The sequence below is a fragment of the Aedes aegypti genome, chromosome 3, assembly GCF_002204515.2.
Source record: "Aedes aegypti strain LVP_AGWG chromosome 3, AaegL5.0 Primary Assembly, whole genome shotgun sequence".
In the NCBI taxonomy this organism is placed as follows: Eukaryota; Metazoa; Arthropoda; class Insecta; order Diptera; family Culicidae; genus Aedes; species Aedes aegypti.
In genome coordinates this window covers 290,347,954-290,373,370 of record NC_035109.1, presented here as the reverse complement: position 1 = coordinate 290,373,370, position 25,417 = coordinate 290,347,954, and the positions used below count along the sequence as shown (strand labels likewise).

At 39.3% G+C, this 25,417-nt stretch overlaps 3 protein-coding genes across 21 annotated transcripts in view; 1 reads left to right on the top strand and 2 right to left on the bottom strand.

Annotated features, from left to right (window-relative positions):
- LOC5566763 (protein argonaute-2) overlaps positions 1-25,417 on the top strand; it is a 178,714-nt gene that overhangs the window by 93,230 nt on the left and 60,067 nt on the right. For 11 of the 19 annotated variants that reach the window (XM_021849128.1, XM_021849129.1, XM_021849138.1 and 8 more), the window contains one exon: positions 7,587-7,751. In XM_021849128.1, the coding sequence (XP_021704820.1) occupies positions 7,631-7,751 (121 nt within the window). In that variant the 5' untranslated portion in view covers positions 7,587-7,630. Of the gene's footprint in view, positions 1-7,586; positions 7,752-22,658; positions 22,838-25,417 lie in introns of those variants that run through there. The other 8 variants (XM_021849144.1, XM_021849143.1, XM_021849142.1 and 5 more) reach the window with 1 other exon arrangement.
- On the bottom strand, positions 6,581-15,844 carry LOC5565824. Its single transcript, XM_001650139.2, has 2 exons — positions 15,610-15,844; positions 6,581-7,202 (listed from the first exon to the last, which is right to left on the bottom strand). The coding sequence occupies exon 2, from the start codon at positions 6,863-6,865 to the stop codon at positions 6,680-6,682; it is 186 nt and encodes a 61-aa protein (XP_001650189.2). The 5' UTR covers positions 6,866-7,202; positions 15,610-15,844; the 3' UTR covers positions 6,581-6,679.
- Positions 6,584-15,856, bottom strand: LOC5576254 (39S ribosomal protein L53, mitochondrial). Its single transcript, XM_021849145.1, has 2 exons — positions 15,610-15,856; positions 6,584-7,202 (listed from the first exon to the last, which is right to left on the bottom strand). Exons 1-2 carry the CDS (start codon positions 15,753-15,755, stop codon positions 6,908-6,910), a joined length of 441 nt encoding a protein of 146 aa, XP_021704837.1. The 5' UTR covers positions 15,756-15,856; the 3' UTR covers positions 6,584-6,907.

The window sequence follows — 25,417 nt, the reverse complement described above, 5'->3', positions numbered from 1 at the left end:
ACGTAGTTCAAATCATTTTTTCGACGTTTAACTTAGGATAAGAATAAATTGAGTACTAATTGAGGGTTGTGTAAATATTACAGTTAAAAATGTTTAGTACAAAAAAATAGAAAAATGTCTTTAATTCACCAACGCGAAAAATGCAAAATATTATAAGAAGAATAAGAAATATTATTATATGCGAAAGATCAAAATTCAATTTCAAAATCGCGCTAAGTCCTCGTAGTCCTAACAACCCTAAGTCCAATACTCGTTGTCTGCCTTTCACACGAGGCACGAGGTAGAAATTTTATCTGAAACCCGCACGCTTGATTTCGATCCATCTAAATTTGTCTGATCAGTTTCACCGGGAAACCATGTTCTATCATTATCTGCGATAGCTCATTTCTCTTCATTGAATCGTAAGCCTCTTTGAAACCAGTAAACAGATGGCGAGTCAACTTATTCCCGGAACTTATCGAAGATTTGTCACAAGGTTAACATTTGATCTGTCGATGCTCGAACCTCACGAAAACCGGCTGGCTATAGGGCACTTGCAGCCTTTGTTTAGTGTGCCCAACGGACCCCTTTGATTTTGTTGGGAACGTTTCGTAACGTGTTTTAATGTTACCCAGCAAAATCAAAGGGGGCCGTTGGGCACACTTTTGTTTGCTGCAAGCGCCCTGTTCACCGACGCAAGATTCATCCAGCGGTCTCGATCTGTTGAACGAAATACGTGACATTATTTTGTATGCTGGATTACTCAGCATTTGTGCTGCAAAACGGTGAGTCGACAACGAGGAAGGAGCGTTCAACACAGCTCTGGTCCTCACAAGTTCCTACCTCACGCTTCCACGGGTCAAACGATGACAAAGACCGCCAGCTAAGGGTTGCGTACTTAGCTGGTAGTGCAGCCTGGGCACTGTTGTCCTTCTGACATCAGCTAGATTGAGGAGGTACGTCTCGAGCGTCTGTTCACTAGGAGGTGCGGCTCAAACAGCGTCTGTTCTGGTATCCAGCGGCTGAACAAGAAATGCTGAATCGCGCACAGCTAAATCCAAGGTGGTAGCCCCATCATCGCGATCGTCCTAGTGTTAGTTGGGCCGTTAAACAGAGCTGGCACGATGGCGCTCCGGCGAGGCAGGAGTGTTGACGTACGCCCAATAAGCCACCCGTAAAAAACCTTATTGCGAATAACATAGGAAATAATACGACCCGGAACAATCGGCAAAGACCCACGCGACTAAATAAGGATAACGATTGAAAACTTGGAACATGGAACTGCAAGTCACTTGGTTTCGCAGGTTGCGACAGGATTATCTATGACAAACTACATCCCCGTAACTTCGATATCGTAGCGCTGCAGGAACTTTGTTGGACTGGACAGAAGGTGTGGAAAAGCGAGCATCGAGCGGCTACCTTCTACCAGAACTGTGGCACCACAAATGAGCTAGGAACTGGCTTCATAGTGTTGGGCAAGGTGCGACAACACGTTATCGGGTGGCAGCTGATCAACTCAAGGATGTGCAAGATCAGGATAAAAGGCCGTTTCTTCAACTACAGCATAATCAACGTACACTGCCCACACGAAGGGAGACCCGACGACGAGAAGGAGACGTTTTACGCGCAGCTAGAGCAGATTTATGACGGATGCTCGCCGCGTGACGTGAAAATCGTTGTTGGCGACATGAACGCACAGGTAGGACGAGAGGAGATGTACAGACCGGTGATCGGGCGGAAACAGTCTGCACGCCGTATCTAACGATAATGGCCAACGATGCGTCAACTTTGCAGCCTCTCGTGGTATGGTAGTCCGAAGCACCTTCTTCCCCCGCAAAGATATCCATTAGACCACCTGGAGATCACCCTATAACCTAACCGAAAACCAAATTGACCACGTTCTAATCGACGGAAAATTCTTCTCTGACATTACCAATGTTCGCACATACCGCAGTGCGAATATAGATTCGGATCACTACCTAGTTGCTGTATGTATGCGCTCAAAACTTTCGACGGTGACCAACTTGCGTCGAAGCCAAACGCCGCGGCTTAACATCGAGCGGCTACGGGACTCAGAAGTAGCCCAAGAATACGCGCAGCAGTTGGAAGTGGCCCTACCAACGGAAGAGCAGCTTGGCGCCGCCACTCCCGAAGATGGCTGGAGGCACATAAGAGCCGCCATAGGTAGCACCGCAACAGCAGCACTAGGTCCAGCGGCCCCGAATCAGAGAAACTAATGGTACGACGGCGAGTGCGAGCAGTTCAAGAATGAGAAAAATGCAGCATGGGCGAGAATGCTCCAACACCGCACGAGAGCGAACGAGGCACGGTATAAACAGGCACGGAACAGACAAAACTCGATCTTCCGGAGAAAGAAGTGCCATCAAGAAGAACGAGATCGCGAAGCGATGGAAGACCTGTTCCGCGCTAAAGACACACGGAAGTTCGAGAAGCTTAACCGTTCGCGCAAAGGCTTTATGCCACAAGCCGACATGTGCAGAGACTGTGACGGAAATCTTGTTATGAACGAGCGTGAGGTGGTCGAAAGGTGGCGGCAGCACTACGACGAGCACCTTAATGGTGATGTGGCCAGTAGCGGCACGGAAATAACTTTGGGAGCACGCGCGGACGACGAAAGACTTCCGCCTCCAGATCTCCAAGAGGTAGAAACGGAGATTAGACGGTTGAAAAACAACAAAGCCGCTGGAGTGGACCAACTTCCTAGCGAGTTGCTAAAATACGGTGGTGATGCACTGACAAGAGCGCTGCACTGGGTTATTTCCAAGATTTGGGAGGAGGAAGTATTGCCGGAGGAGTGGATGGAAGGTGTCGTGTGTCCCATCTACAAAAAGACACGTTGAATTGCGCCAATTATCGTGCGATCACAATTTTGAGCGCCGCCTACAAGGTACTCTCCCAAATTCTATGCCGCCGTCTATCACCAATTGCTAGAGAATTCGTTGGGCAATATCAGGCAGGATTTATGGGCGAACGAGCAACAACGGACCAGATATACGCTATCCGCCAGGTGTTGCAGAAATGCCGCCAATACAATGTACCCACACATCATTTATTCATCGATTTTAAATCGGCCTATGATACAATCGATCGAGAACAGCTATGGCAGATTATGCATGAATACGGTTTCCCGGACAAACTGATAAGATTGATCAAGGCGACGATGGAGCGAGTGATGTGCGTAGTCCGAGTATCAGGGACACTCTCGAGTCCCTTCGAATCTCGCAGAGGGTTACGGTAAGGTGATGGCCTTTCTTTTTTTATACTAGTTCATTTATTGGAGGCTCAATCGTGTGATGGCATTTCGTGTTTACTGTTCAACATTGTTTTAGAGGGTGTGATAAGAAGAGCGGGGATAGACACGAGTGGCACGATTTTCAGAAAGTCCGTTCAGTTACTTGGTTTCGCCGAGACATTGATATTGTTGCACGCAACTTTGAGACGATGGCGGATACGTACTTCCGACTAAGGGCTGAAGCTAGGCGAATCGGACTGAGCATCAATGTGTCGAAGACGAAGTACATGATAGCGAGGGGCTCAAGAGAAGACACGGCACGCCCCCCACCTCGAGTTCATATTGACGGTGCTGAAATCGAGTTCGCCATCGCACGAAGTTAACCATCTACAAGACGCTGATTAGACCGGTACTCCTCTATGGGCACGAAACATGGACGCTACGTGCAGAGGATCAACGTGCCCTTGGTGTTTTCGAACGGAAGGTGTTGCGGACCATCTACGGCGGAGTGCAGATGGAAGACGGAACGTGGAGAAGGCGGATGAACCATGAATTGCACCAGCTGCTGGGAGAACCATCCATTGTCCCCCTCGCAAAAATTAGGAGGCTGCGGTGGGCCGGGCATGTAACCAGAATGTCGGATACCAACCCGGTGAAAATGGTTCTCGAAAACAATCCGACCGGCACAAGACGACGTGGTGCGCAGCGAGCAAGATTGTAACGTTTTACGTTTTTTCGTTAAAAGATCAATAAAAAAAGTTTGTGAACTTTTGACGTTTTTATCTTTTTAAGCAAAATCATCGGAATTTGAATTTGATTGAGCTCAGTGTTACGTATATTGTCGATAAGGTTTGTGTCTAGACTAAGTGTACTAAATTGACGTCACCCAGTATGGGATATGTGTAGTGATATGCAAACCTTTGTAGTGTTCATTTTCGTTTTAGCCATGTTCGTTTACCGAAGGCACGAACTCTCGCCATATCAAATTAGTTTGGGCGCAATTTTTTGAAAGAATAGGCTCTTTATGTGAGCAGGTTTCTTGTCTGCTCCAAAGAAGTAGACTCGTTCATTTCGCTTCTTAAACGGCTGGAGTTCAGAAGTTCGTAGTTCAATTTGAAAGCTAATTTATTTCAAGTGTGTTAGATTCGTTGTAACTAAAAGGTATTGAGAGTGATTGAAGTGATTTTTCGTTTGTACTTTGTTCTAATTTTGATCTATTCGTTTGTTCTATAAGGTAGTGAAACGTTTCGGAGTCGGTGTGTCCGACAAACGCGAACTGTTCTGTTAAATTTATAATTGTGACTCAAAAAGGTAATTTTAATGAACTCGGTTTTCTAAATTTAGTTTTTAAAATAAATTTCGCGTTGAACTTTCTAGCGCCCTGCGCTTTTTGGGTACAGGCTGGAGTTTGTCGAGTGTCGACAGAAGTCGAATACGGTCCCTGTGGCGTTTCGGGCCACCATTTCCGTCCGAGGACATTTTGTTTCGAGTCCGTGCAACCGCCAAGGCCCGCCCTTCGGGGTAGTCAAACGGAGCGTGGTGTTTCGCCTTTCAAAAAGGAGCGAAAATTCCCCGACGATCGCCAATTAATCGTCGTAGACGGTCCACCAACGTTACAACCCCGGACCAAGCTAAACGAGAGTGCGGATCGTGAACTGCGTCGCCAATTGCGCATCACGTTCCGGATCAGAACCTTAGGGGAGGAGTTCATTCCATCACGTACGGTCAGAGCGCCATACGCGAGGCCGTACGGAGGTACGTTGGCTCTAAACCGAAGGAAGAAGATCAACCCCGGGTCGCACGACACTCCGTCGTAGCCAAAGCTCTCTGGAGAAAATCGGAGGCCATCCGTCCAGCCGCCACCCGCTTCGCAACTTTAGTTCGGCCATATTTGCACGGGTTCATCGCGCTGCACGCCATTCCTGCAGCGACGGCAAAACGATCCCCTTCGCCGCCATCGTTACGAAGGTTCCCGCCGCCATCACCGAGGTTCCTGGCTGTTTAGAGTCGTCGCCGAGATTCAACAAGTCGACGAAGAAAAACCCTGCGCAGGTATGTGGTAGTTTTAGACATGGCCATGCTCTAGAGTGTTTCCCCAATCCAAACCCAACCCAAACCGTCCAACCCGAAACCGAATAAATTGTTGAATTTGTAATTAATAGAAAATCGAGTAGTTTTTGGTTTAGTTGCATACCGTTTCGTGCAATTAAAGGAAGGTCACTTCAATTGCGAGTTTTTTCAGGTTGCTGCTTCGGTTTCTCCTAAAAGGTTTTAAGTTCTTCAGTTTAGGGGGTTGAACGAGTCTAAGGCGGGATCGAGCGTGTTGTGGGAGCATTTTACCTTTCAGAGATTGCGTTTCTTTTTCCAAATTTGAGCCAGCGACCGTTCGAGTACCCCTGAGGTAAAAGTCTAAATAGTCGGGCAAACCAAATCGACCGGCGGTCTCTCCAATTGCGAGAGTGGCGCTTAAATCGCCGGTTAACTATCCTCGAATTTGTCGAACGGTTACAAGATGGGTCGATTAAGTTGAGGACGATCTGCGGATCCTTCGCAGAATGCGTGGCTGGCGACGGGCAGCCATGGACCGAGTCGAATGGAGACGTCTCCTACGTACAGCAGAGGCCACCCAGGCCTTAGCCTGACTGGTAAGGTAAGGATTACCCAGAAAACACGATCGTTTATGATAGGATATAAGAGTACAAATGTGGAGGCGATAAACGTACATTTTTCATGCAGTCTAATGGCGCATGTAGGTGTATCGCCTGTACTTTTATGCTCCATGGTGTACGAGGTTGTGTTTACTGGGTAATTCTTTATAATTGGCGCACAGCAGTCAGAGGCCCTTCTCATACAGATGAAATATCCGAATTATTTTGTAATTGTAATATCCGAATTATTTTGTAGAGATATTCCTGGAGGAATCATTAGTAAATTTTTAGACGAGTAATAGACGGAACCGTTGGGAAACTTCAAGAGAAATTTTAGGAGTAGCCCTGGAAGGAATCTTTGGAATCTAGGGAAAAAATCCCTAGAAGAGGTTCCTGGAAGAATATCTGAACAAATCCCTAGAAGAATATCTATAGGTATTCTGAAATAAGATTCTAAGGAAAATTTGTCGTACTTGAAACAATCTGCCAAAACATTGATTTTGAAAGCAACACTGGAGAATTCCTTAGCGAATTATTGGAGGAACCGTGTACAATCTTCATGTAATACAATAGTGGTGTACAATAAAGAACTCATGTCGACCCCGAATCTCTTACAGGTCGGATCGAAATCACGGTCTGTTTATTTCGCAGGATAAGGCAGGAATATTTCTTTCCTAAACGTAACAAAAACTACGAATCGTTGAATTATTAAATTTAGTTAATTTTATTACCTAAAGCTGACTTTTGTTTGTGTTTGCAACAATCGAATCCTTCCCCATTAAACGTGTTTCCGGTACGGTTAGTCCACTGGTTTCAAAGTGATGAACCGCGACAGAACAAAGACCACACAAATGGTGGCCAGCACGAAGCACACCACAAACATGTAGAAGCTCTCCTCGGTAAACACATCGGTAAAGGCAGGAATCTGATGGTACCAGTTCTCGATGATGGCCATGTGGCCACCCTTTAGCTTTTTGTCCGGCATTTCTTAGCTTACTGGGAAAATGTTACCTTGGACCGCACGATTCTATCGTCGCTTAGCGCCACCGGCCTTCTTCTCGGACTTGGTCTTGACGCCACTGGAGACGATCTCTTTGGGAGCTAGGCTGGAAACGTGTTTGTTGCACAGCTGAAGCAGTTCCAGCGTCGAAAGGTTTGCACTGTTGAATTCGATCTTTTTGAGCTTTGCTTCGGCTTGGGCAGTTGGGGATAGCTGGAAAATGATGGAAGGCGATCTCCGGTCGCACACCACTTCCGACTTCAGCAAGCACGATGGGTTGGATTGCACGATCCGAGGCGAGGACAGGTGCTGCAGGAACTCTCTGTAATATGATTGAGAAAGCACGAATGTTAGTACAGGTCTGGAAATGACTAGACAGAAAATAATAGTTACTTTAGTAACTAAAATGATCAAAGTTTTGCCCAAATAATGATTACTATGCAATAGTTACTAGATTATGATTCCATACTTATCAGACTAATCCAATAGTCAACTATGTAACTGTTTCAATGATAAAATTATTTAAAAAAAAAAACAGTTTATTATTGAAAAACAAACGTTTTTTTTAAATAGTTGATAAGTACGTAGAGAAATACCTGGGAAACTCCTGAAGGAACATTATAAGAAAACCATGAACGAATTCAAAAAAAATATCCATTAATCATACATTTTCCTTATCACAAGTTTCTCCATTCTTCTATTTCAGAGGGCTTGCCGCCGTAGAGCACCACCGAAGTCAAGCTGGCGGAAATGTCGACAGAACGGGAACTGACTCCCAGTGGACCTCCACAATTGCATCCTCTGTCCTACTCTGATCTGGCCACTCACATCCAGCTGAATGGAGTCAACATCATGGGCAAGAATTTCAGTGGTATGTTTCCCGACTGTTTCTTATTGTAGAATCTACTAGCCACCTTCACTATTATATTGTAGAGTCTCTCTCGTCGATATGGTTCTATCCCTATATTTGTTGGTTTTTATTCCAATTATTCCAAATTTTCTCTCACCAATTTATTAACAAAAACCTGGCGTTCATCCAATGATTCTTCAACTGATGTTGTTAGGATTTCAACCAATATTTCCATTTACGACATTTCCATGAGCTCTCAAACAATAACACTGCGGAACACGTTTTTGTCTCCAGCTCCAAAATACCGCTATTCACTAAATTAAGGGTTACTAAATCCATTGCCGTTTTCAGAAATATCATAGCACGTCTAGTTTTTGAGATATTGACTGTTGAAAATGCAAAATTTGACTATTTCAGCCAACTTGCATGCAAGTTTGCCAGCTTGTAAGGTAATATATTGGCTTAATTTGCCACAGAATTCAAACTTTATGTGTATAACAATACTTATTATCAAAGTTTGTGATACTTACCATGCGGAAAAGTTATTTTTTGATGGTTTAGAGAATTGTTGTATTTTGCCATATAGAAGAAACGAAGAATTTTGTATGGAGACTGCAAACATGTTGAAAAAAATCGGTTTAATCGAAATTTAATCGCGCAATTTCAATCAAATTATGTCTGAAATGGAAGTTCAAGTTCTATTTTGCATGTTTGGCGGATTAGATCACAAAAAATTTGACAAATCGTACTCTAAATTTCATGTAAACATGAATAAAACCAGTGTTTTATACAACTTTGGCGACCTGTAGCTAAAAATTGTGACGTGCTGGAACATTTCTGAGAATGGCACCAGATTCAGCAACCCCAAATCTATTAGAGACACATAATTTGATCCTTGAGACACGCAAAAATGTCATTTTTGTTACGCTGTGTAATTTCTCCAGATATGCCTCTATTGATTTCTTGAGATATTCACCAGAACTGCTGTTCAGTTTGTCCAGGATTTCATCCAAGCATTTACCTAAGGATACCTTTAAAAACTACTTCGGAGATTTCCCCTAGGATTACTTCAGAAAGTTCAGCTTTTTTTTTCTTGGAGATATTTATTAATTAAAAATAAAATATTTATCCGGGGATGTGTCCAGGGAATTGTCAAGGACATTTTTAAGATATTATTTGAGAAATCCCTGAAACAATACGGAAATTATTACAAGATCAAGAGAGGTTAAATCAAATATTCAATTAAATATCCCTAGATAAAATCCTGGAGGATTCTCTGGAGGAATTTCTTGAAAAACAAGGAACAGAATCCATGAAGAAACTTTTAAAACTGGTCGGAATAACTGCTGTAGTATTTGCTGGTCTGACACCTCAAATAAAATTATGAAGAATCCATGGAAATTTTGCTTGAAAAATACTCTACTTAGTTTGGAAAAACAGAAATTCCTGCAATATTGAATAGATGAAATGTTGGAGAAATTTCTTAATAAATGTCTAGAGGAACTTAATGTTGAATCACTAGCTAAATTTATTGGGGGAGTTCCTGAAAAGTTCCTAAGAGATTTCCAGGTATATGGTCAATTTTACAGCAACTCCCATGATTACCCGTCTATAACTTCATGAAGAGTTTATGTGAAAATGGCTGGATAAATAACTGAAGAATTTTCGTAGGAGTTCCTGGAACTTTGAACGAATTTCTTAAATAAAAAAAAATGTAATAAACCGTTGGAGATTTTCTTGGAAGAACTTTGGTAGGAAATTGAAGATCTGCTATAGTAATTACTGGAAAAAACGGTTGAATATTGGAATCTTTTAAAGAAATTCATTTAAGGAATAGCATTTTGGAATTCAGGGCTATTAGCGTGTAAGTTAATAGCAACTTTGGAGACCACTTGCTTGAGAAAAGAGTTACTGTTAACCAAAAAGAGATCAAAAAGCAACCAAATAGGGAACGAGGAAAAAAATTCTAACATGAACTAGGAGAAAAGATGTTCATTCCTCAGAGAACCTTACAGACATTTGTCTAAGAATATTTTTAGAATTTTGTTCGGGGAATTCCTCATAATATAACATAACAACAAAAATTACTGCTCGTAGTTTTGTATGTTTATTTTTCGTAATTTTCTCTACGAAAAGATTCAGGTATTACTACAACAATTTACTTCACATATTACTCTAGGATTTCCTCAGGAGATAATTTAGGGATTTTTATGGATTTCCTAAGGAATTCCTCCTTGAATTTCGTTCTAGATACTTTCAGGAAATTGTCTAAGGATAATCACGGAAGTTACCTCAAAGATTACAACAGGAATTCATCCGAAGATTATTTCAGATTTTTTTTTTCTAAAAAAAAACATCCTAAGTTCTCCAGCAATTTATCCTATAATTCTAGATAGTTTTTTCTAGCACTTTATCCAAGGTTCTTGTTTCGAACATCTTCTAGAATTCAAAAAGAATTTCTCCAGGAATTTTCTACAATATTGTCGCTCAGGATTTTTTAGGAGATTTCAATCAGAAATGTCCTTCTTTCAGGAATTCTTTGAGAAATTTCCCAAGGAAGTCTGCAAATATTTTTTCCCGGTCACTTTTCCATAGATGTCTCCAGGAAATTGTCAAGGATTCCAGAAGAAAAAAAAAACCTAAAGTAACCAAAATTCCTAAAGGAAATCCTGTAGTAACATCTGATGAAACTCGTTCTCTGAAAGAAACCCTGGATTCTTGTGGAAATCTTAAAGGATTTCCTAGATAAGTTGTTAAGATATTTGAGAAAAATAAGCAATTAAATCTGTGGATAATATTCTGCAAAATTACTCGTAGAATGATCCGAGAACTTACTGGAATTATTACTGTAGTGTTAATTGATGTGGAATCATAAAAAAAAACTTGAAGAAACCATAAACATTTTACTTTGGAAACTATAACTGAACTGCAGGAGTAATCTTTGATTGAATGCTAGAGAACTTTTTGTAGAAACTCAAGAACCCCAGAACAAAAACAAAATGACGAATTTTTGGAAGAGTATTTAAAATAGTTCCTCGAATTTTGAAGTAATTAGTGCAGCATTTAAGGTGAATAATGTTTGTAGGAATACATATAATAGAGTTGGTAGCGGTCAGACAGCAAAATAATAGTGACTTTGACGACCAAAATTATCAAAATATGGATCTAAAAGTAACTTAAAAACTACGATTATTGATCATAAACATGACTAGAAATGAAAATACGTTTAATGTGTATATTAACCAATCTACACGTTGGTGAAAATCCGGATTTTAGAGAACTACAGTAATATGAAATATATTTTAATAGTAACTGTGCGGGATAAGACTTGATTGCCATAAATGGTATAGAGATGGCGCATTAGAGATTTCACTTATCATTTATAAGCTTGGTTTAGGTTACTATTCTACATTTCTGGTCGAAAAAAAACTCTTGAAAAAATACATGACAGTTACTAATGTGACTTTTTGTTGGAAATAATGACTTTTTAGAGACCAGACCAAAACCAGTGACCAAGTCCTAAAAAGTGATTTGCTACCAGCCCTGATATGAAAATGCCTGGGAAGGGAAACTGGAAATATTTGTGTAAATCTACCTAAAAAAATCCTGAACGATTTTTTTCAAAATTTTTGGAAGAACTCCTGTAGGAATCGTTTGAAAATTTCCTGGCATGACTGGTAGCGACTGAGTGGCTTTAAAATAGGAACTTTAGACATCTTATGCTTAAAAATAGAGACCAATAAAAGATCGCAAAGGAACGAAAATATAAAAAAAAATCAAAAAAAGGAATCAAAATTAAAGGTTTCCTTGAGAATTTTTCAGAAAATCCGGCCAATAGATTTATTTATGAACATTTTTGTTTAATTACAAGTATTACTGTTCGTATTACAGGTATTTTCATGAATTCCATCAGAAGTCAATGCAGGTATTTGCCCAAAATTCATTTATTGGTTAACAGTCTTCTTAAGGAATGCTTCCATGAACTTAGATTAAGATACTTTCAAGAATTCTAATTTGATTTTTTAAGGATAACACCAGAAATTACTCCAGCCACTTCACCATGAATTTCGTCAGGAATTATTATAAAGATTCTTTCATAAATTTCTCGAGAAAATCCTGGAGATCATTCAGTGATTCTTCAATCGAGTTTGCTAGAAGTTCGTCCAAGATTTTCGCGTTGAACATTCTGGCAAACTCAAGAATTACTTTCTCCAGACATTTTTCCACTGATTTCTTAGGACTTCCACTAGAGTTGTCGTTAAGTTTAACAAAGATTACAACCAAGAATGCTTCTAAGCATACCTTTGGAAGTTACTTCAGAGGTTCTCTAGAAAAATCTCTAACTTCTAGCTTTTGGCCGATGAATGATTGAGTTATTAATAATTAAATTCAATTTCACCATGAATAATGATTATGGTTAATGATAAAAATTAATTAAGCTATGATTAATAATTGTGATTAATGATTAAGCCAACGTATGATTAATAATTATGATTAATGAACAAACTTTAATTTTATGTGATGAAAGATTATGATGATGAGTGATTATGTTTAATGATTATGGTTAAACTTTACGTGCCTGATGTCAAATTTGATCAAAATTTTAAATTTCAAAATATTGTGTCGATCACAAAATGATTTTAATTTTGAGAACTAGAAAATTTATAGGAATTTCCTTGTGAGATCTCCGTGGAAAAAATGGAGAAATATTTGGATCTACTTTGGATACCACTGTATGAAGTGCCATAACCGTTGACTTACACTTTCTGAGTTAGTGGATGCTTGTTCATGAAATTTGAGTTAATTCCAATGTAAAATGCTGAAATTGGTGAGTTTGTTCCAGTTGGAAAGCTTAATTGTTATCCAATTATATATTTTTTTAATGTGATCCAATGACCATCAAGAATCTGGTTGGAAAACAAATACATTTCAGTTATAACCATTCTATGTTTTGTTACATTCAAAGTTTTGTTAGTCTCAAAGTTTAAATTAGATGCCTCGCGATTTGCCGGAGCTTTATTTTGTTCCTTTTTTTACTCCGATGACCCTAGAGGGATAGGTTCTGCTTAAAAATCGCAGAGCAGAAAATTACTTCCCTACTTTTTGTTTCAAGCACTACATTAACATATTTCTTCTTTTGTTTAGTTACACGTTAATCGTACCCACGCGAAATTTTATTTATTGTTATTTTTTTTTGTTCCGATGACCCTGGAGGGATCGGATCTGCTTTTAATGATTACTGAGCAGATAACCAGAGCTTACACTACTTTCACAAAAACGGTTGATAATAATCGTACCCATCGTACTATTCGATGCAAAATCTATACGGTAAATAAAACACATGTTTTCTTTTTTGAATGCCGGCATTCAAAAGATTAAAACTTAAAAAAATAAACAACAAATGCCCTCGGTCTATCGCCAGCTTTTCAGGCGAATCCTGACAATATACCTATCCCAACCTCCACCTCCGTAGCACTTATGAGGGCGTCGCTGAGTCGGTGGCCTCTCATTAAGTAAGTGCTACATCAACATTTCCTTCCCCTATCCTAAGTTACGGTAAAGATGGACGTGGCCGGGAATAGCGATGTTAATGCTATTGGTATTCTTCTTCATGATTGGATCAAGGTTCACTCCCCAGCCTTGTTCCTAAAAGCAATCTGGATTAGAATATCAAAAATAAACATTAATGTTGCTAGTATCCAATCTACGAAGTATACCGTAACTACGCTAACGCTAACGCTAACGCTTGTTCATGAAATTTGAGTTCATCAAATGCTCAACACTTTCTACATAGCCTTCAGTAAAACTGATGAAAGACTGATAGGTCGGTATGATTTAGGGTGCGTTTTATATCGTTTCCCTATTTTTGGAATAAAGATGACTCTTACTTGTCTCCACGCATGTGGAAAATTGAGTTTTAGACTTGCCTTAAAAATCTCAATTATTGGCAGAATCAGCTTAGTTCCACCATTTTAAAGCATTGCTGAAAATATCCCGTCCGGTCCTGCAGATTTGTAAGGCTGAATAGATCCAACTGCATTGTCTATTCTAGCTTTCGTAAAGGTTTTGTCAGGCAGGGCTGATTCATCGTTATCTGTTTCATCAGATTATTGAGGCTCATGTGTAAAACAGCTTTCACCTTCAATTGATCCACCGTTGTTTGGATCAACACACAACATCGATCCAGGAAAATGAGTTTCCATAATCAATTTTGAATAATCGTTTTTTGGATTTCCAAGTTCGCTCGTGATCGTTTGCAAGAGCCCTTTGAAGTCTTGCGACATCTGCGAGCATCCAAGATCTGCGTTTAGATTTTCTCATTTCATTAATGTACTCATTTAGTGCTCTCCGATAAGTCCAATCTGCTGATCCTTTAGTTTTATTGAGATCCGTAGATTTTCATAGATGAAATGTTGGAGAAATTTCTAGCTATATTCATGGAAGAACTTAATGATGAATCACTGGTCGAATTTATTCAGTTACTTAATAAAGAAGGACTGTTAGTAGATTTCCCAGAATAATCGCAGGAAGAATCTTGCCACAATACTTGGGATAACTCATAGATAAATTCACGAAGGAATTCATATGAAAGTGGTTGGAAGAATAACTAAAAAAAATCGGCGTAGGAATTCCTTGAGGAATTCTGGCAGGGACTCTTGGAAGAAACCTTTAACAAATTTCATAAAAAACTTTAATATAACTCTCGATGATTTTCTTGGAACAACTCCTGTAAGAATCTCTGGAAGATAGTAATCATTGGAAAAACGGTGGTAAATTAAAATTGGTTGAAAAATCTCTGAAGGAAATCCAAGAATAGCATTTTTCTTAGAGAACCCCTGTGAAAATTTCTGGTTAGATATTTATTACTTATCAGAATTCACTGTAAGGAGAAGAAAAACAGAGATTTAGAGATCTTCCATTAGAAAATAGAGATTTTTCAGAGACTTGCATTAAAATAGAGACCAAGTCTCTGGGGCCTTCCTTAGCCGAGTGGTTAGAGTCCGCGGCTACAAAGCAAAGCCATACTGAAGGTGTCTGGGTTCGATTCCCGGTCGGTCCAGGATCTTTTCGTAATGGAAATTTCCTTGACTTCCCTGCCACACGATCTACGAATGCGAAAATGGCAACTTTGGCAAAGAAAGCTCTCAGTTAATAACTGTGGAAATGCTCATGAGAACATGAGAAGCAGGCTCTGTCCCAGTTGGAATGTAATGCCAAGAAGAAGAAGAAGTCTCTGAAAAGAGACCTGCTACCAGCCCTGCTGAAGAAATCCCTGAAAGTAGAAGAATTCTTCAATCTTTTCCTCGAGAAATCTGAGAAGAAATTGTTGAACAACGCGTTAAATAGTCGTGTAAATATCTAATGATTCCTCTGATACCTCTCAAATTTGGCAGCAGGATTCATTGCAAGCAGAATAAAGTAAAAAAGTATCTTTAGATACCATTTTGGTTAAATAGAGACTTTAGAGACCTTCCGTTGAAAATAGAGACGTTTTAGAGACTAACATTAAATAGTGACTATGACTCTAAACAGAAACCTGCTACCAGCCCTGATATTATTTTCCTGTGGTGTTCCCACATTGGTCCCTACAAACCTTTTGCGGCCTTCCGAAGCACTAACTCCAAATCTATCTGTTCCGGTAGTCCAAGACGTAATCACTGCCTAGCAATTGAATTTATGAAACAATGTCTACAGCTACTTTTTCAAACAATTTCGTTTCTGGTAAAATTTTCCACAATTTATTCTTCAAAATGCTCGACTATTCTGACGTACGCCTGCGCACTGACCAAATCCCCATTGGGAAATGGACAGTTTTCACCGTCATCGTTTTTCCCTCCCAAGAAATCCACCAACATAAACCTAGGTGTAAGTACATTACCTTGTGGGAACGGCATTTTCCTGAAACGGATCGAACGTGACCGTAATCCGCTGCACCGCCTTCAGGTTGATGAGCTTGAGCTGCTTGCCAATAGCGGACACAATTCCACCGGAGCGGCTGAATGTTCCTCCCACCTTGATGGACATGGTTTTCCACTGGATTTGGATGATTATTTTCCGGCCGAAACTGATTTCATAACAATCACACACGCGCGTAGAAGAATGACAACTTCTACTGACAAACTGCGTTCCTGGAAATTTTGACAGCTCATGTCGATGCAACTTGTCTAAAAGTGGGATGCATTTTGGGCTAAAATTCGATTTGGTGACAGCGGTACAGATGGAGCTTGGAACAGGGATGCCAGATCTTATTATATTGTGCTCTGTACGAAAAATCAACGCGGAATGCGATTACAGTCAACTTTGTTCATTGCACTAAAGCGATACACTAAGAACAGCGTTGCGGTTTAAAATACTATACAGCGGGGATTCGCTGGTTGGAACACGACTGCCTTCCATCTAACGAATCCGACCCGTTAGTTGGAACGACTGACAGCTGGTGAAATTGCTCCAAACTAACGCATCCGGAACGCAAATCGTCACGAAACGCACATATACATACACATTTGTTCTATATATGGAGATATCAATGCGACGGTAGTCAGACGTCAAAGTTAGTTTGACATCTTGTCCTGACATTCGAGTGCTTTTTAGTTGGATTTTTTTCCAACCATCGAGTCATTCCATGTAGCGGACCCCCAACGAGCGAATTCGCACTGTATCAGAGGGTTAAATTAAATACACAACGCCACTTGATTTTTGCAGACTTAATTTGTATTTATTTCGAATATTTTGTGCTTTGTGCATTCAACTTTACCATGGCATCATTTGAACAGTAAAAATTACTATATCATAGTTATAAACTTACAGCATGCCAGAATCGAACCGAGGATATAGCGATTAGCAAGCGCGAACGCTTATCGCATGGCTATCCATATGGTTGGATTGAGAGGTAACAAAACGCAAATAAAAAGCGTTCATCATAGCTCAATCGTGGTTCGAAACTCTTGTTTCAGTGTACCACTATGAGCGGTTTCCATACAGACAGACGGTCAAACATATTTCTCCCATCTCGTATTTATGTTGTATTTATGAGTTTTGTGATACGAATTTTATGTTTTATTTTTAAAAACAAGTTTACGAGACTAACTTTTGAATAGGGCCTATAGAAAAATAATGAGTTTTGTTTACTAATGCTGCATATAAGCCATTTGGGCGATTAACGGTGTGCAAACCATTATACATATTAGAACTTACATACAAATGATGATATGCATGATTTGGCGATATCCAAGAGGGTAACGACAGTTTATTTCGTTCATAATCGCTAACAGTTGGCGCCAGCAGCAAAAACTACAGACAACAACCTTTCGAACATTCAGCTTCTCCCACTGGCCGCCAAACGGCGACACTGATGTTCCACTCACTGTTCGCGTTACGCTGGATTCTCAAACTTCTCTAACTTCTAACACAAGCGCATGGAAGAATGGTAGTCGAGAGCTGTCAAAACGTATGGAAAATGAAAAAAAACGTAAATTATTTGCAATTAATAAACGAAAAAGTAGTGATTAGAAATCAAGCGTAATGCGAATAGATAACTCTTTGTATTTAGTTTATCTTCCATTGTGCTTTCTTTGCTTTAGGATTTCTACCACTGAAAAAGAGCCATCTATTGCCTTTTCAGTTTTGAATATCGCCCTATTGTTCTCTGATTTTTTTAGCTGTTTTTTATTAGAAAATGGTTAAAAATATATAAAAAATCAAAAAGCCCTAAAATTGTGTGGATTTGTGCAGCTAAATTCTTCACGATCCTTTAGTTGACATTTCAAAGTACTCTTAGAAATAAATTTTAGCCTGAGACAACTTGGGACAAAAAAGTATGGGGTGTGTAAAGTTTCTTAAAAACTCCAACTTTGACATACTGTATCAATGAAACTATCAAAGATCTTGCCCTAATATTCCAGGAATATCTTAATAGAAGTGTTTGCTATGGAATGATCTACAAGAAAAACCTATCAGAATAAGACATTTTTTTCGATTATTGGCCGCCTGATCGCCTATAGTGGGTACACGGAAAGGTGAAGAAACTCACAATTTAGTATTCTTTACTCAGAAATAAAAATAGTCACATAATTACTAAAGCTTATGCATTAATGACTATTTTCTATCTGCCTCTCTTTCATTCTGCTGTGAATTTCTACACTAAATGTCATTTCGCCTGGGTTGAAGCTTAGCGATGCTTCAACCCAGGCGAATTGACAAATGGGAGTAGAATTCCCTGCAGAATGAAAGAGAGGCAGATATAAAATAGTCATAAATTACTAAAATTTAGTCATCCTGTGACTACCCGTGTTTCTGAGTGTTCACTCAACTTGACAGCTAAGTGGAATGATTCAAAATTGATTTATTTGAGAAGTATTTAATTTTTAGTTATTCCGAGAACACTTCGGTTTGAGTGGTTTAAACTGATTTGCAAACAGTAGCTATTGGATAAAAACTACTTAAAATTGAGTGTTGCACTGAGGCTGATTCTCAAAAACAATAATAAAAAATAAAATATTCTTCGATCTTATGGGATTAAAAATTGTTTTATTGATAATTTATCACTTATGTTAAAAAAGAAAAAACATAGCAAAATATAACACTATTTATCAATACATATTCGTTAGTTTGATGAATATCCGTTTCTGTTGGGCATCTGATTCTCCAAACGGTGCCTCCGGTATCTTCCGTTCACCTTTATGGCTGTTAAGCTGATCATAAGTACTGTGCAAAAGGATAGGACAAGAAACGGTCAAGTATTGATTCTGCTACCGAAATGACTTGACCTGTTTGCTGCTGGAAAGTAGAGCTGATTTCATAACGCCGGTAACGCCTACCGTGCAAACAAAGACAAATTAAAGACCTCCATGTCCCTTGCAGTTGCCCAAAATTTTATGGCTCATAAGGTAATCTAGAAAGCTGTGAAAAGTATACTGCGATCTGTCAAACTTGGGTACCTTTTGCACTACCGAGGGACCAAATGCAGTGCTACAAGTGGTACTCAATCTGAGCCCGAGTGTGACGGACCTGGTACAAATCAAATGGAGCTGTCACTTTTCTGTACCGCTTTAAGTGCCGCTTAATTATTCCGCAAGTAAAATAGACACTTCACTATATTTTGCTCTATTACCTTATATGCCATAAAATTTTGGGCAACTACAAGGGACATGGAGGTCTTTATTTTGTCTTTGGTTTTACCATAGTTGATGAACCGTTTGAGTACCGTATTGATTACGATAACCGTACCCTGGTCGTCCGTATTGCTGTTGAAACTGTTTTGATAATGGTAAATTTCTATGTGGGCAGAATGGCGGAAGCAAAAATTCAACTCGAGCGTCTGAACAACTTCAACTGGGTGAGTTGGAATTTCGGAATGGAGTTGCTACTGGTCGGAGATAAAATTTATGAGGTGATGATACAGAAAATGCCGGATGAAATTCCCGCTGGTTAGGTTGTGAACGACCACTATGAAAACCTAACTGAAAATATTAGCAAAAATGTTGCAAATTACCAATAAAAATAAGCTGAAACTGTTTTGATCAAGTTCATCGAATAAATCTCTGAAATTTTTGCTTGATGAAATGCACAAAATTTGGTCTAATCTGACTGATGTAACATCAGATATCTCTGAAAGAATGATTGAAAATAATGTGTAATGGACAAATCCTAGAAGTCAAATTCAGAATGAGATTTTCTTGCGATCCACCAGAGACTGTTGCACGATCCCCCAGGGAGATGCGACCCACAGTTCTATGCACTATAATTTGATTTTTTGTACCATAAATAACACATTCATTAATACTTAAAAATTACTTACTCTGAGCCATGATGATAATAACACAGACAAACAGACGTCACACTCTCATCATTGTCCATCGACCACCTTTTTAACGGTTGATTCAAAAATATGGTAGGTGGCAAATCCGCCACCCACAGCGCTCGCATCGTTTTTGTTCGCGTTTGACGTTTACACACTAACGCCATCTGTTGGCCCGTCGGCCAAACACACCGATTTTAGGATTGGGCGTCGTGTCCTCGTGACTATGATTTTGATCGCGATTTGTTCTAAGTGTTACGTCTGTTTGTATGTGATAATAACTAACTGACACTTGATCCAATTTGTCATGGCTCGCTATATCGTTTGTATTGATAGAACAAAACATAAATATACCAGTTTCCATCTACACTAAACAGTTAAGGGATCGTTAAAAATGACGTCTAATATTTAGGGGAAGATGAGCGGTATTATACGAAAGTGTGACAGTGCGTGTATTAAGTATTGAAAAAAACATGCATGACAGAGGGGGAGGGGAGTTCCAGAAATCCAGATAAACGATGGACATTTGAATTATCACCAAACCTCCATCGGTTGATGTTCTGTTACTCGATAACATCTCAAGGAACCCCGCACTAAAATTGAATTTCATGGCTACTATGATAACCGTGTTAAACCGTTTTCTTAAAGTTTCTGTTGCATGACTCGTTACAAATGACGTTACAAATCCATAATTTCTATAAATCCCTTCAAAATTGACTCTTGGAAATTTATCTGTATTAAAATTATATAATTATTTTAAAAGCTGGTAAATCACCAACATTTTGACATCCATTTCATCCAGAATCGTTGTATTGTTTATGCGGTGAATGGCGAAAAAAAATATAATTTCAATGATTCATTGCCGATGTTTCAACTAAACTCAAACTCAGAAATATGAAATTTTACGCATTTAGATAGATGATTACTTTTTTTTCATAGGTTTAGTTCACAGCAAAGAAAAAAGGTAATTCAAATGAGAGCTGCTGTAGAAAGTTTCTCGCTCAATTTATGATCGCGCCTTAAAGTAACCAAATGTGCAGCTTGTTGTTACTGCGCAAACGAATGGATTTACACGTTACTTAAAAATGCTACAATAAAGATTCTCAATCTCCCAGTGGCGATAGATATATTTTGGTCCATTCATTTGCTTAAAAACAACGAGCTACACATCAATAGCTTTTATATCGAGATCACAATTTATGCGAGATTTCCTGAAGTTGTTTATTGCCAAGAAATTTCGTGAATAATATAAATAATTATAATGATTACACTGAGATGAAATCTCCATTATATTTGATGTGCAGCAAACATATTTTTTGCAAGCAAGCTTTGCACATAAATTTTAACAATGATGCAGATAAAACCCGAAATTATGTAACCTTTATTTTTTATGTGCGACGCACTTCCCAAACAAGGTTGGATCCAATTCAATTTATATTAGTCTACTTTTAAATTTTATGTTTGGCAACAAATGGTAAACAAATGGCGCGCTTTTAGATTATTTTTTGTTTTGTTTACTATTCCCATCATCGAAAAAAAAAAAAAAAAACAGCCAAAAGGTAAGTTTAACGTCTAAACTGTTTGTATAATGTTGAATAATATTTATGTATCATATACAGTGATACCTCCATGAGTCGATGTTCCATGACTCGATGTCGACTCATGGAACCATAGTGAAAACAAAATATCATGGTTACTATAATGGTCCCTAGAAGCAGCTTTCCAAAGGATTTCTGTTCCATTGCTCGATATTTCCATGAGTCGATGGTCCCTTCAATATCGACTCATGGAGGTTTAACTGTACATGATTAGTTGATTAAGGCCCGAGTAAAAATGGAGCAAATGTCAAAAGTGAAAAAGCAGTTTTCTCCGTTAAAATCGACATATCGAAAAAAAAATAAAAACACGCAGCTGTCTAATTTTCAAAATAAAAAGGCTGTGTGTTTTTATTTTTTCCGATTTGTTGATTTCAAGGGCGGAAACTGCTTTTTCATTTTTGACATTTGCTTCATTTTTTCTTGCATCACGGAGCCGCAAATCAACCCAACTTTGACTTCTTTTGACGCAATTCGGCTCTTCCGTGGGATAAGCCAAATTTGGATTAACTGATATATACCTATCATTAGGTTGTTTCCATTTGACAGCGGCAAAACAAACAACTCAGTGCAAAAAAAATCTACCCAGCGGTAGCTTTCGAAGTCTCCGTGATGGGTTAAAACAACTTAACGTTAGGTAAACTCGAAAGAACCCAAATTTGGCTTATTCCATTGAACTTCGACGTTGGGTCGGTGCGTCTCTCTCTGTTTTTGACAATATTGCTGTTGCGAGAGAGGCAAAACAACCCAACCGTGGGTAAAAACTAAATGCAGTTTACCCAAATTTGAGTAAAAAGAATTTATTTTTTGGGTAGTCTGATTTCTCCGTGCACCTTAAGTGCGATTAATTTTTCTGATGCTGATGGGATGGGAGTAACGAGCTGAGGAATCAGTGGCATTTTCAGCCTCGTCTCCAGGTTTGCTGTTGCATTCTGACTTCGCTGCTATGTTCACTGGTGTGCTAAATCCCTCGCTATATTCACGTCCTGCTGAGAAACAGATATTTTTGATTAAACTACATGAAGTACGTTATACTGTATTACGTTATTTACCATACGTTTAGATTAAGAGTCCATAAGCAAATTCTTCTAGACACTTCCAAACATGTATTTTTTATGTTTTCTATTGCGTTTGACCCGCAATCAAAAACATATTTCACGTAATTGAACCATGAATGCATTTCATTTGTATTGTAGTGCGAATTGGGAAATATATGTCATTACATTTAATTTTATTGTAATCTAATGAAAATTAAATGTTGCACATAAACTAAAATTTTAGGCCTTCGAACCCATCTGATCTGTTTTTCGCACATACAAAATAATGAAGATTTCATCTCAGTGTATTCTCTTCCATGAGCGCATCCATTTTGGAGCGTCCGTAATATGAAACAAAACGGTAAACCGCAACCGTGCAAGTTTACTTGCAGCGGTTTTTCGGTACCTAAACTTGCGTACAAGTTGAACTCGTCTAAAACATAACGCCTACCCAGGCTGCTGGTAGCGAAACGTTGGGGGCGATGAAGAAAACTTGTCTCACTCGCCATCATACGAGAGTTTCGCGACGAGTTCAGCAGACGTGCGTGTTTAGCGCGACGACGAAAAGTGCAAAAATTCGGCCGTAATTAGTTCGCTTCCGTTTCCCCGAGTGCCTCAGATCGTTAGCGGACCGTTCCGGGTGTGATTTAAGCGTGAAAATGTACCCCGTAGGACAGCGTAAGTACCGTTTCCGGACGTTTGAAAAAAGTGCAATTCACAAGAGAAGAAAAAAGTGTTGACGAGGGGACCTTCCTTCCTCCCTCTCGTCTCTCTCGCTGTGTAAATATTTCTTCTTCCCCCATGTGTGTAATTTTCCTGGCCTGCTGCTCTGTTTGGTGCTTCTCTGGACGTTTTTGTGCGTGTGTGTTGGTGTGATGGGGGGCTTTTCCTGTGTACGGACGAAGAACTTTGTGTCGGTGTGCGTGTGAGATGAGGCCCTCGCCAGAATGAAAATAAACCTCATCAACAATGAAAAGTGTCACCACTTTATGGAATAAAAAACGTTTTTATACAGAAGAGCATGCGAATTATGTATCACTTGGCGATGGAATTGGGAAGATTGATGCTTCCGGACCGATGGAGTAATGGAAAACCAGATGTTTCTGCACGTTCTTTGACACCTTGGCAATGTGTACTAATCAACACCTCCCTCGAAAAATATACTTGGTGATCAGAATGTTTGTGTTTGTGAATAGTAGGTAGTTTCCGTGTGTGGGTGTGTGTCTTTGCTAATCATCATGCTCCAGAAAAAAAAGGAAAACCACCAATTTTAATCATCATTTTCTGCGGCTTTGGAGACTGATAAGAGGAATACAACTGTTTGCAAACAGTGGATTGAAAACAATGGATAGAAGTTTTATTGGTTCACTTCAGTTCTAAACAGCGGATCCATCTGTAAAGTGATATGAAATTGTACCCCCTTCTCAGTGCTGGGAAATTATTGCCTTTTGTGTCGCTCGTTGCTCACAACTACATACGGAGATGCAGACAGAGCTCGCATTATGTTGGTGGTGCTCTGTTGCTGGCCATCCGAGAATCGGAAACATCGTGCGGATGGAACATGGAAGAAGAGGACGTTGTAGGGTTTACCATTATGTATATGCGTTCAGGCGACATCAGACGAGGTGGGTCTTCTCGAAATGATGGGTGGTTGACTGCGTAGCACCTGCTGTTCATGTGCGGAAATGGAATAACGTGAAGATGCAATGTTCTCCAACGCTGGAATGATTCGGGGAGACGAAACGCAAATCCGGTAGATTTCGTCAGAGCAATGACCTCTGCTATCGAATGGTGTTTGTTTCTTCTTTTGGAATACGATAGTGGAGAAGGAACGCTCCATCGCATAACTGTAAACGTTTGCATGGCTAGTTTTCGTGCGCATCTGATCGCTGTTTAGTTCCATTACTGGCCAGCTATTCATTTTGCAACTAAACCTTTTCAATGAATCATCGGCGTCAAAAAGGGCAGCTTGAAATTGGCTCGTTACAAAGAATGATTCATTTCCCTTGAAAGCTTCATTAGAATGCTTCTTGTTCCTGCTTTGAAAGCTGGAAACAGGGTAGTCAAAATATTGTACTTTTATTTCAACCAACGATAGGTAAAAGCACATCATATTTTATACCCATATGCATCTGTTATGTTCATTGATCGAAGAGTTATTCTTCCACCAGGAACCAACTTCTAACCATTGCATTGAATAGGAGACAATTCAAGACCAACAATTGAAAAGGCCTCAAGTCCAAAATGTAAACAAATCGGGTTTCAGCTGATTTAAGTGTATAAGAGCCTATTCTTACTGTATCATACAATAGTCATGCAAAAATATGCATGAAAGTTGAAAAAATATCATTTTTCTAAAAGGCCTCATCTCATTTCCCGATAATTAGGATATTAATCGCAAATGCGGCCTTTTCCCAAAAAGGCCCCATTTCTATATTTACTTGAAACCGAATTGAGGCCTATTACACAAACATCAAAATTGCAACTAAAATTACGAAAAAATGTTTCAAATTTACTAAGCAGATGCAAGTTATACTTCAGCCGCTCCGCTCCATGTATTATTTTACACAGCGATAGTCTCAACAGCGAACATAATCAAATTTTTCGTCGGGTTCCTGTGGAGTGATGTATTTTGTATCATACTACCTAATAATACCTGTGTCAGCATGTCTGTACTTCACGACTTATTGATAACAACACGATTTCGTTACCATTACATGAAACATAACGTTCAATTGAAATATTACTTCAATTGAACAAATATTTCCATGTAATTGCTCGACGACACTCACGCTTAGCACATCCATTATGTTTATCGATGACGATGATTGAATAAATCACATACTTAATCGACCGCACGAATCTCCTCTTGCTGCAGAGATCCCATGTACCTTGCTTTACCACGTAACACTATTCTACACTTCAATTATCGTATTTTATCATGAATATTGAATGATTTTCAAAAGGCCACATCTGAAGATGATGAAAAAACAAGCCACAACTAGAAGGCCTCAACACATTTTAGAGTAAACAAAGGCGTCAACTCACAGGCCTCATCAGCGTCGGCCGGCGTCTATGGGCACAAATGAAAAGGGCTGCATAGCTTTTGGTGAAAAAAAAGCCTCATTTCCTTTGACTCGTTTTTTTAGCAGGATTTTTTGCTAAAATGATAGTAATGAATATTCATAGCTATAAATCAGTTTATCCATCGACTTTCTGGACGATAAAATAACATAAAATGCTTAAATTCATAAATTA